A 12,371-nucleotide genomic window follows, 5' to 3' on the forward strand; every position below is an offset into this window, starting at 1 on the left:
GTATGTATGTATTTATTTATTTATTTAGAGATGGGGTACTTTATATGCTGTCAAAGCTAGTCTTTTTTGTTCGTTTTTGTTTGTTTGTTGAGACGGAGTTTCGCTCTTGTTGCCCAGGCTCGAGTGCAATGTGTGATCTCAGCTCACAACCTCTGCCTCCTGGGTTCAAGTGATTCTCCTGCCTCAGCCTCCTGAGTAGCTGGGATTACAGGCATGCACCACCACGCCTGGATAATTTTGTATTTTTAGTAGAGACAGGGTTTCTCCATGTTGGTCAGGCTGATTTCGAACTCCCAACCTCAGGTGATCCGCCCGCCTCAGATTCCCAAAGTGCTGGGATTACAGGCATGAGCCACTGCAAAGGGCTTTTACCCTCTCTTTTTATGTTTTTCATTCCTTTTTACCCATTCTTCATTTTAGGTAGTTTCTGCTGTTCTTTCTTCCAATTCATTACTTGCTCCTCAGTTAAGTCTAACATAGTATTAAATCTATCAATTGGTTCTTAATTTTGGTCTTTTAATGTTTTGGGTCTGGATTATTATTATTTTTGAGACAGGGTCTCACTCCTGTTGCCCAGGCTGGAGTTCAGTGGCATAAACACGGCTCACTGAAGCCTCAACCTCTTGGGCTCAAGTGATCCTCCTGTGTCAACCTCCAGAGTAGCTTGGACTACAGGCATATGTCTCCACACCCAACTAATTTTTTTAATTTTTGGTAGAGATAAGGTCTCACTATGTTGCGTAAGCTGGTCTCCAACTCCTGGGCTCAAGTGATCCTCACCTCAGCCTCCCAAAGTGCTGGGATTACAGATGTGAGCCACCAAGCAGGACCTTAAATTTTCTATTTATTCTACTCCCAGGTTGCCCCTAAGAGTGCAGCCTTTTGAGATCCTAGCCCAAAACATGAAGGTGGTTTACCAAGATTATCACCTTTGGGGACATTTGGATTCCTTTTTTTTTTTTTTTTTTTTTTTGAGAGTGTGTTTCCCTCTATTGCCCAGGCTGGAGTGCAGTGGTGTAATCTCGGCTCACTGTAACCTCTGCCTCCTGGGTTCAAGTGATTCTCCTGCTTCAGCCTCCCAAGTAGCTGGGCTTACAGGCACGTGCCACCACTCCTGGCTAATGTTTGTATTTTTAGTAGAGATGGGGTCTCACCATCTTGTACAGGCTGGACTTGAACTCCTGACCTCATGATCCATACACCTCGGCCTCCCAAAGTGCCGGGGTTACAGGCATGAGCCACCGTGCCTGGCCCTTTTTTTTTTTTAATTTTAAAAAATTGAGATGGGGTCTTGCCCTGTTGCCCAGGCTGGTCTGAAACTCCTAAGCTCAAGCCATCCTCCTACTTTGGCCTCCTAAAGTGCTAGGATTACAGGTGTGAGCCACCACACCTGGCCTGGACTTCACCAGCCCCACACAGCGTATTTTCTGCCACTAATTCCAAATTAGCAAATGACCCCAAGGTAAAATCAGCCCTACTACTGGGCTTACTTCTCTACTTTCCTGTACTTTTGTGCTCTCACACCAATAATTTCTCACTATCTTATTTTTTTAATTATGATTATTTTTTGAGATGAAGTTTTGCTCGAAATAGAGTGAAATGGTACGATCTCAGCTCACTGCAACCTCCACCCCCTGGGTTCAAGCAATTCTGCCTCAGTCTCCCAAGTAGCTGGGATTACAGACATCCGCCACTACGCCTGACTAATTTTTGTATTTTTAGTAGAGACGGGGTTTTGCCACGTTGGCCAGGCTGGTTTTGAACTCCTGACCTCAGATGATCTACCTGCTTCGGCCTCCCAACGTGCTAGGATTACAGGCGTGAGCCACTGCGCCTGGCCTCACTATCTTATTACTTCTTTTGTTAATTATTAATTATTTATTTATTTATTATTTATTTATTGTTCTTTGAGACAGGGTCTTGCTCTGTTGCCCAGGCTGGAGTGCAGTGGTGCAATCTCGGCTCACTGCAACCTCTGCCTCCCAGGTTCAAATGATTCTTGTGCCTCAGCCTCTCGAGTAGTTGGGATTACAGGTGTGCACCACCAAGCCCGGCTAATTTTTTGAGACAGAGTTTCACTCTTGTTGCCCAGGCTGGAGTGCAATGGCACGATCTCGGCTAACTGCAACCTCCACCCCTGGGTTCAAGCAATTCTGCCTCAGCCTCCCGAGTAGCTGGGATTACAGGCATCTGTCACCACGCCGGCTAATTTTTGTATTTTTAGTAGAGATGGAGTATCACCATGTTGGCCAGGCTGATCTTGAACTTCTGATTTTAGGTGATCCACCTGCCTCAGCCTCCCAATGTGCCAGGATTACAGGCATGAGCCACTGTGCCTCACCTCACTATCTTATTAGTTCTTTTATTTTTATTTTTATTTATTTATTGTTTTTTGAGATAGGGTCTTGCTCTGTTGCCCAGGCTGGAGTGCAGTGGCACGATCTCGGCTCACTGCAACCTCTGCCTCCCAGGTTCAACTGATTCTTGTGCCTCAGCCTCCCGAGTAGCTGGGATTACAGGCATGCACCACCAAGCCCGATTAATTTTTTTTTTTTGAGACACAGTTTCACTCTTGTTGCCCAGGCTGGAGTGCAATGGCACGATCTCGGCTCACCGCAACCTCTGCCTCCCAGGTTCAAGCGATTCTCCTGCTTCAGCCTCCCAAGTAGCTGGGATTACAGGCACGCACCACCACGCCTGGCTAATTTTTGTATTTTTACTAGAGACAGGGCTTCTCCGTGTTGGTCAGGCTGGTCTCGAACTCCCCCCCCAACCTCAGGTGATCCGCCCGCCTCAGCCTCCCAAAGTGCTGGGATTACAAGCGTGAGCCACCGCACAAGGCCTCTGCCTGGCTAATTTTTGTATTTTTAGTAGAGACAGGGTTTCATCATGAAGGCCAGACAGGTCTTGAACTCCTGGCCTCAAGTGATCCGCCCACCTCCGCCTCCCAAAGTGCTGGGACTACAGGGATATACCACCATGCCCAGCCAGTTCTTTGATTTTTAAAAAAGTATTTCATCCGCGGAGCTTGCAGTGAGCCGAGATCGCGCCACTGCACTCCAGCCTGGGCGACAAAACGAGACTCCGTCTCAAAAAAAAAAAAAAAAAAAAAAGTATTTCATCCAACACTTTTAGTTGTCTATAGCTTTAGGGCTAGTTCACCGTTATTGAAAGGAGCTCAATTACTAAACTATATTTCTAGTCCAGTCATTTCTTCTGAGCTCCAGCTCCACTAGTCCAAGGCCTATCAGACACTTCCACTTGAGTATCTGTAGGCACCTCACATCCAATAAACTAAAAGTATCATCCTTCCAAAACCTCCTTCTTCAGCTTCTCAACTAATGGGGTCAACGTCACCTAGACCTGTTATTTGTATAATGTCCTCATTTCCCAAAGTTCAACTGATTCTACTTACAAAACATCTCCCCATCTCCAACTGCTGTCTACCTCTACAATCTCTGGAACCCGCCATCTCCATCACAGGACAAGAACATTATGCCTGTCACACAAAAGCTTTCATAATCTTCCCTCCATTGCCCTTTTCCCTGCCTCTTTTCCTCAGTCATCCTACATGCAGACACCTTACATCCAAGATCAGGGCTGAAAACACAGACTCCTACTACAGCCAGGCAGGTAATGCACCTGAATGAAGCAGGGTGCCTAGGAACCATGATGAACTAGACTCATTTCAAGGAGATAATGGATACTTGTTCTGGTTGGTTGCTCATGGAGGGATGCAGGACAATATATTGCCAGCTCTTCCAATATTTTAGGAAAAGTCAGAAATCCAGGTTGGGCCTGGTGGCTCACACATGTTATCCAGGAATATTAGGAGGCCAATGCAAGAGGATCACGTGAGCCTAGGAGTTCAAGACCAGCCTGGGCAACATAGAGAGACCTCCATATTTGGAATAAAAAAAAAAAGTCAGAAATCCAAATATTCATGTGCCATCTTATGACTTTTTTTTTTTTTTTTTTTGGAGACGGAGTCTTGTTCTGTTGCCTAGGCTGGAGTGCAGTGGCACAATCTTGGCTCACTGCAACCTCTGTCTCCCGGGTTCAAGCAATTCTCTACCTCAGCCTCCCAAGTAGCTGGGATTACAGGTGACCACCACCATGTCCAGCTAATTTTTGTATTTTTAGTAGAGACGGGGTTTCACCATCTTGGCCAGGCTGGTCTTGAACTCCTGACCTCGTGATCCACCCACCCTGGCTCCCAAAGTGCTGGGATTAAAGGCTTGAACCACCTTGCCCGGCCCCATCTTATTATTTTTAAGTGTGGGGAATTAAAAACAATATACACAGAGAGAATGCAAACCAAAGCATGCCTACCATCTCAAGTTGGCCTATCGACCACAATTTGCTCCAGATAATAAGAATATTCAAGTCTCCTAAAATTCCATATATAGGAAATATACTTCAAAATTCTGCTCTGTCTACACAGAATACCTTTCTCATCCTTCTGTCCTCTTGAATTATTTCTCTTTGGAGATTTTCTGGCCCCAATCCAAGCAGAATGAATAGCCCTCACTGAGTCCTTTAGCAGTTTATCCATGTCTCCCGTGTAGTGCTTAATGCATGTTGCATTACGGTTATTCGTCCCAAATAGAGCTCCTCAAAGGCACGGACTATATATATTCATCTTTAAGCCCTCAGCACCTAGTGCGTGCTTGACGCACCAAAGGTTCTCTGGAAATATTTGCTGACCTGAAGTTTGGTGATCTTACATGTCCTGCTTAGGCGCAGCGTTGGAGAGGTTGGCGCTGCAATGCCGTCAATGACCCCTGATAACCATTAGAGGGCACACTGATTCCACAGCAGTCTGCACCAGGGGCCCACCTGTCAAGTGCTCCAAAACCCACTCCCGCAACTTACGCCTTCAATGGTCATTTCCAACAACATCTTCCATAGCCTTCATTTTAACAACCCTCAACACAAAACAGTCATTTTCTTGGGGCGGCCCTGAGGTGTGAACTTCTTCCCTCCCAGCCACCTACCCACTCTCCCCATCTTCCTACAATTTGGGCGCTAAAGATTTAATTCCGCCCTGACACCAGATTATTTTTCACAGCTAATCTGCACAATCTGGAAGGTGGCACGGAGGGAAAGAGAGGGGGATCATAGAAGGACTGGGTAACAAGCACTCTGGGCTCGCCTTCAACTTTAACGGACTTTCCAGAAACCCGTCACCTTCCACCCCACTCCCAAACACACACATCCACGCACTCACACAGTTTCCTGCCAGGATCCCAAACCAGCACACCTTTCACTCTTCCCCCATAAGACCAGGTAGGGGGCGAAGGAAAAGGTGGGGCGAGGGAAAAGGTGGGGCGCAAGCGGGCCCCGGTTGCTTCCACACACAGCCTCCGTTCAGCCCTCCTTTCCATTCCGGCAAGGGCGCGCCTTCAGAAGGTCCTGTCCTCCAAGGAGGTAGGCGTGGGGCGGCCGAGACCCGGGAAGATGGTCCACCGCGAAGCGCGCGGGCTGGGCGGCGGGGAGGAAGGAGTTAAAGATCCAGGATTGGCTCTTCAGTCACTGAGTCTGGGAGGGGAAGCGGCTGGGAGGGAGGGTTCGGAGCTTGGCTCGGGTCCTCCACGGTTCCCTCCGGATAGCTGGAGACTTGGGCCGGCCGGACGCCCCTTCTGGCACACTCCCTGGGGCAGGCGCACACGCACGCTACAAACACACACTCCTCTTTCCTCCCTCGCGCGCCCTCTCCCATCCTTCTTCACGAAGCGCTCGCTCGCACCCTTTCTCTCTCTCTCTCTCACTCTCTCTCTCTAACACGCACGCACACGCCCAGTTCTTCACACTCGGGTCCTCTCCGGTCCGACGTTCTCCTGGCACCCACCTGCTCCGCGGCGCCCTGCGCGCCTCCCTCCGTCGCGCCCCTTGCGCTCTCGGCCCAGACCGTCGCAGCTACAGGGGGCCTCGAGCCCCGGGGTGAGCGCCCCCTTCCCGCTCCTGCTCCTTCCCATAGGGACGCGCCTGATGCCTGGGACCGGCCACTGAGCCGGTGGGGACCGAGAAGGCCATGGTGGGAGCGCTCGCCCGCTGCGGTGCCCGCTGAGACCATGCTGCGGCCCCGGCGCCCCGCCGGCTCCCGCCTGCGCCTGCTCCTGCTCCTGCTGCTGCCGCCGCTGCTGCTGCTGCTCCGGGGCAGCCACGCGGGCAACCTGACGGTAGCCGTGGTACTGCCGCTGGCCAACACCTCGTACCCATGGTCGTGGGCGCGCGTGGGACCCGCCGTGGAGCTGGCCCTGGCCCGGGTGAAGGCGCGCCCCGACTTGCTGCCGGGCTGGACGGTCCGCACGGTGCTGGGCAGCAGCGAGAACGCGCTGGGCGTCTGCTCCGACACCGCAGCGCCCCTGGCCGCGGTGGACCTCAAGTGGGAGCACAACCCCGCCGCGTTCCTGGGCCCGGGCTGCGTGTACGCCGCCGCCCCGGTGGGGCGCTTCACCGCGCACTGGCGGGTCCCGCTGCTGACTGCCGGCGCCCCGGCGCTGGGCTTCGGTGTCAAGGACGAGTATGCGCTGACCACCCGCGCGGGGCCCAGCTACGCCAAGCTGGGGGACTTCGTGGCGGCGCTGCACCGACGGCTGGGCTGGGAGCGCCAAGCGCTCATGCTCTACGCTTACCGGCCGGGTGACGAAGAACACTGCTTCTTCCTCGTGGAGGGGCTGTTCATGCGGGTCCGCGACCGCCTCAATATTACGGTGGACCACCTGGAGTTCGCCGAGGACGACCTCAGCCACTACACCAGGCTGCTGCGGACCATGCCGCGCAAAGGCCGAGGTGAGACGCTGGCACACCCCGTCCCGCAGCTTAGCTGCAGAGCTTCCCCTCTGACCGGCCGGAGGCATCGGGACTTCCTCTCTTGTCTGGGGGTACTCTTCTTTCTCCTCGCCGTTCTTCATTCCACTCTCAGCTCCCCGGTCCTTTGTACAGCTGAGTTTCTATTTCCCTCTCTTCTTCCGCCACCCTCACCACATCTCTATCCTCTCACCTCGCCGACCCCCACTCACTCCCTCCCACCCTAGTACAGCTCGGTTCCGGTCCCTTTTTTCCTCCTGCATTTTCTCTCTTCCCTATAGCCTTCTCCCCTCTTTCATCCTCTCCTCCCATTGCTCCTTATCCCCTCTCTTCTCCCCCTCCCTCACTCCTCTCGCCCTCCTGGCCCCACCCTTCTCCACCTTCAGCTCCACTATCCCGCTCTCCCTACCTGTTCCTTCCTCGCTTCCGCCCCCTCCTCCCCTCTTTCCTCCCCGCCCCCACCCCCACGCCCCGCCTCTCCTTCCACCCTTCGTCTATCTCCTGCTGTGGCCTAGGCTGAGCCGGGAGTTACCACTTAACTCTCACTGGGTCTCTCCTGCCCCCTATCTCTAAACTTACTACCCTGGATGCCCCAGCTTTCCTACTCCTGTCTCTCCCGCAGTACCTAGGCTTCTCCCTCTGACTCCCCGTCTTTTTCTCCAGTTATCTACATCTGCAGCTCCCCTGACGCCTTCAGAACCCTGATGCTCCTGGCCCTGGAAGCTGGCTTGTGTGGGGAGGACTACGTTTTCTTCCACCTGGATATCTTTGGGCAAAGCCTGCAAGGTGGACAGGGCCCTGCTCCCCGCAGGCCCTGGGAGAGAGGGGATGGACAGGATGTCAATGCCCGCCAGGCCTTTCAAGTGAGTACCTAGGTTTGAAGCCCAGGCTGTCTCAGCTTGTGGCACATAATTTCTGGGCACTGTGTCCCTCAGCGTCTGAAAGAATTCCAGAAAAGAGGTTTTTGTCTGTTTGTTTCTTTATGCACTCCTGGTAACTCACAGAACAGAAGAGGTTGGTGATGCTCACTGGGAATTAAGCAATGAAGGGCAGGGGACTGCACAGGGGCGCTTTGGCACCAGCAGGCTAAAAAGATAAGAACATGGCTTGAGGCGGGAGGAGGATAAAGTCCCACAGCCTGGACAGGACTTGGAGAAGCCATCCCATTGGATCCTCTGCTTTGGAGTGGGCATCACTTCATGCAGGGCATAGGGTCCAGTTTGACCTTGAGCTAAGCAGAGATGCAGCTCTGGGAGGTGGGCTCCCGACTGTTGGGGCCCCACAGTACTGAGGGGATAGAGTCAGCTCCCAACTCTCTGCTCTCCACTGACACCTTCCTCAGGCTGCCAAAATCATTACATATAAAGAGCCAGATAATCCCGAGTACTTGGAATTCCTGAAGCAGCTAAAACACCTGGCTCGTGAGCAGTTCAACTTCACCATGGAGGATGGCCTGGTAAGAAGGGGTCCCAGGACCCTCCAGCGTGGACCTCCAGCCCCCACTCCACGACCCTCTGCCAGCCTCCATCCTTCCCTATTCCCAGTTCTCCCCTTCCCTCCCTTCCCATTGTTCCATGTCTCTCGAGATGATGGAGGAGGACACTGGCAAGTTCAGCCTCTGAAACTCAGGTCATCATCAGTAATACGGAGACGATACATCCTGCTGTGTCTACCTAGCAGGATTCAGACGTGATGCTAATCCAAAGGCATCATTTAAATAGTAAAATCTCCCTGTGATGTAGCGGTGTTATTTTCTCCCATCCTCTTCCAAAATCCCAGTGCCTCTCATTCCCTTCCCCACAGCTCCCACCTCCATACCCTTCATACGCCCACCCCAGCCAACCTCTGTTTGCCCCTACAGGTGAACACCATCCCAGCATCCTTCCACGATGGGCTCCTGCTCTATATCCAGGCAGTGACGGAGACTCTGGCACATGGGGGAACAGTTACTGATGGGGAGAACATCACTCAGCGGATGTGGAACCGAAGCTTTCAAGGTCAGGGCCTGGAGGTGGTTGGAATGGGCTGCCTTGGGGGATGAATCCCAGGTGCCCAGTGTAAAGCCATGAGAAGCCTATTGCCCTGCAGCACAGTTACCTATGCACACCAGCCTTTTCCTCCACAGCTTTTATTCAGGCCCATCCCTCAGAAGTCCTACTAAGTGTCCAATCTCAATCATCCCTGCTGGGCACTGAATTCTTTTACTTTTTTTTTTTTTTTTTTGAGATGGAGTCTCACTCTGTCCCCAAGACTGGAGGGCAGTGGTGCGATCTCAGCTCGCTTCAACCTCCGCCTCCCAGGTTCAAGCGATTCTCCTGCCTCAGCCTCTTGAGTAGCTGGGATTACAGGTGCCCTCCACCAATGCCTGTCTAATTTTTTTTTCTTTTTTCTTTTTTTAGTAGAGACAGGGTTTCACCACGTTGGTCAGGCTGGTCTTGAGCTCCTGACCTCAGGTGATCTGCCCGCCTCAGCCTCCCAAAGTGCTGGGATTACAAGTGTGAGCCACAGTGCCCAGCCCTTTTACCATTTACTATCATTCTGTATACATATATGTTTGGAAGGCAAGACAAAAAAGATTAGAGGATGAAGAGATGAAGTGGGGCACCCCTGAACTTCCATTCTCTCAAACATAATCGTCTTCCCCCATGTCCTCAGGTGTGACAGGATACCTAAAAATTGATAGCAGTGGCGATCGGGAAACAGACTTCTCCCTCTGGGATATGGATCCCGAGACTGGTGCCTTCAGGGTAAGTTTGTGCACCCAGAAGACAGTGCCAATTCCAAATGACATCTCACCCTCCCACTTCCCTCCCCACAGCCCTGCCAGGGCACCTGTTTATCCTGTAGCCATTCTACCGTGCCTGGACACTTACGAGAGCCCTGGATAAAACAGACCCAGCTCCAGTCTGGGGAAGCCACCAGAATGATAGGGACCCACAGGCATCACACTTGGGGAGCCCCATGCCTGAGGAAGGAGCACAACCCTGCCCTCGGGGAGCCCCGAAAGGAGGCAGCAGGACCACCTCCCAGCAGAGACAGGGTGGTGAAGGACGCACATTACATAACTCTGCAATTGAGTGGGGACAGGAAGGTGCTGAGGCCAATGGTGGCAAGGGACAGGTCATCCAGAGAAGGCCTCCTGGAAGAGGGGCACATGGACTGGGCCTGGGAATGTAGGCTGAGGTGAACACTACCTTCTGTTTTCTACCAAGAAAATAGGTAGAGAAAAATCAGTGCTTGGTTGGTGCTTCAACCAAGATTATAAACCCCCTGAGTGTAGACATCGGGTTCTAAATGGAGTTTTCTTTATAAATCCCTTGATAGTTTTCAGGTGTTTCCACTTGAATAATATGTGTGTGGTATGAGGTCCTGTATCCAGTTGCAGCAGGGGCTTGGTAAGCAGGTGACAACCCAGATACATATAGGCTCTGGAAGCAGAGCTGGGGTAGGTGGGAGGTGAGACTGCTGCACTGCACAGCAGGCCTTCCCCACAGGCCCTGGCCTAGCCACCACTCCTGCTCTCCCTTAGGTTGTGCTGAACTACAATGGGACTTCCCAAGAGCTGGTGGCCGTGTCAGGGCGCAAACTGAACTGGCCCCTGGGGTACCCTCCTCCTGACATCCCCAAATGTGGCTTTGACAACGAAGACCCAGCATGCAACCAAGGTGACTGCCCCTTGCCTTCCAGGCCTCCATCCCGGAGATGCTGCATCCTTCCCCTAAGCACAGTTGAGTAGGTGCTCCTGTCCCACGCTGAGGGCTTCCTGGAAAATGATTCCTGCCTTTTTCTCCCCTTCATCCATCATCCCAGTTCACTGATGGACTATTAGAAAGTTCTTCCTCCTGCTGTCTAACCCAAATCTCTCTTGCTGCAATATGGACTCTCTCCTGCAGATCACCTTTCTACCCTGGAGGTGCTGGCTTTGGTGGGCAGCCTCTCCCTGCTCAGCATTCTGATTGTCTCCTTCTTCATATACAGGTGAGCTGTGATGTGGGGGGCTGAGTGAGGCTGGAGGACCCGGAGAACCAATAGCAGAGGAGGTGGTGGGGACCCAGAGGGAAGAGGGCAGGGGTGAACGGACAGCAGGGGAAAACTAAGGGAGATGAGGAAGAAAGGAGGCTTAAAAGCCAGAGGAGAGAGAAAGAGAAGGAAATGGCAGGCGAGGGGAGGAGACAAGGATAGGAATGGCCAAGGAGAGTCAGAGAGATCCAAGAAGCAGAGAAGTTGATGCGTGACATCATAGGGGCGTAGACTGGTTTCCCTTGCTACTCTTGCAGGCCAGATGGGAAGCAATGTTCTGAACCTTGGGATCATGCCCATGTTAGTTGAGAAGGGTGGTGAGCCCTGGTGTGTGCCAGGTGCCCAACCTAGAGTGGAGAGGGGAGCTAAATGAGCCCTGTTCCTGCCGTCCAGTGGAGGCTAAAATGAAGTACAGGAGGAGTTAATGATATACGAAAGCAAAGAAGGAGGGGAGAAAATCACTGCTGGTTGAACATAAAATATATGCCAAGCACTTCCACGTATACTATTTCTTTTTTCTTTTTCTTTTTCTTTTTTTTTTTTGAGATGGAGTCTCGCTCTGTCGCCAGACTGGAGTGCAGTGGCATGATCTCGACTCACTGCAACCTCCGCCTCCCAGGTTCAAGCGATTCTCCTGCCTCAGCCTCCCATGTAGCTGGGACTGCAGGTGCATGCCACCACGCTCAGCTAATTTTTGTATTTTTAGTAGAGACAGAGTTTCACCATGTTGGCCAGGATAGTTTCGATCTCTTGACCTCATGATCTGCCCGCCTCGGCCTCCCAAAGTGTTGGGATTACAGGCATGAGCCACCGCACCTGGCCTCACACACACTTTCTTTTCATTCTTGTAATAGTTAAGAATGAAATAGTTATTGAGGCCTCATTCCCAAATAAGGACATTGAGGTGATTCCCCCAAGGTCCCCAGTAAGGCAGAATTTCCCCCAGCCGTCCTGATTCTCGGTCCAGAGTATATAATTCCCCCTCCATCTCTAACCACGCATCATGGTGTGGTCCCACGGCTCTGAGGAGGGGCTGCTGAGCACCCTGCCCTGGGTCAGGGGCTCAGCCACAGGCTCAGATGCAACCTTCGTACCCCAGGAAGATGCAGCTGGAGAAGGAACTGGCCTCGGAGCTGTGGCGGGTGCGCTGGGAGGATGTTGAGCCCAGTAGCCTTGAGAGGCACCTGCGGAGTGCGGGCAGCCGGCTGACCCTGAGCGGGGTAAGAACGCTAGTGTTTGTGTTGGGGGGCAATAAAGGAGAGCTAGGTACAAGGGGCAGTGCCTGAGGGGTAGGGAAGGGAGCAGGAGTCTAGTCCCAGCTCTGCTTTCACTTGCTGTGTGACCTTGAGCGACTCATAGTCCCTCTCCGAGACTGTTTCAGATGATGATTACAGCTGCAGAGCCTCCCTCACAGGGCTCTTTTAAAGGTCAGAGGAGACAGTACCTGTGAAAACACATTTAAAAAAAAAAAGCGGCCGGGCGCGGTGGCTCAAGCCTGTAATCCCAGCACTTTGGGAGGCCGAGACGGGGGGATCACG

At 52.5% G+C, this 12,371-nt stretch overlaps 1 protein-coding gene across 5 annotated transcripts in view; it reads left to right on the forward strand.

Annotated features, from left to right (window-relative positions):
• The first annotated feature begins 5,153 nt into the window (after positions 1-5,153).
• NPR1 (natriuretic peptide receptor 1) overlaps positions 5,154-12,371 on the forward strand; it is a 16,771-nt gene continuing 9,553 nt past the window's right edge. For all 5 annotated transcript variants that reach the window (XR_003121456.1, XM_025398938.1, XM_025398948.1 and 2 more), the window contains exons 1-8: positions 5,154-6,795; positions 7,477-7,676; positions 8,156-8,269; positions 8,675-8,810; positions 9,469-9,560; positions 10,343-10,478; positions 10,707-10,791; positions 11,933-12,053. Coding sequence is in view for 4 of the 5 variants with exons in the window: in XM_025398938.1 (XP_025254723.1) it covers positions 6,075-6,795; positions 7,477-7,676; positions 8,156-8,269; positions 8,675-8,810; positions 9,469-9,560; positions 10,343-10,478; positions 10,707-10,791; positions 11,933-12,053 (1,605 nt within the window). In the remaining variant the exon portion in view is untranslated. The remainder of the gene's footprint in view (positions 6,796-7,476; positions 7,677-8,155; positions 8,270-8,674; positions 8,811-9,468; positions 9,561-10,342; positions 10,479-10,706; positions 10,792-11,932; positions 12,054-12,371) is intronic.

The sequence above is a fragment of the Theropithecus gelada genome, chromosome 1 (genome assembly GCF_003255815.1).
Source record: "Theropithecus gelada isolate Dixy chromosome 1, Tgel_1.0, whole genome shotgun sequence".
NCBI lineage: Eukaryota > Metazoa > Chordata > Mammalia > Primates > Cercopithecidae > Theropithecus > Theropithecus gelada.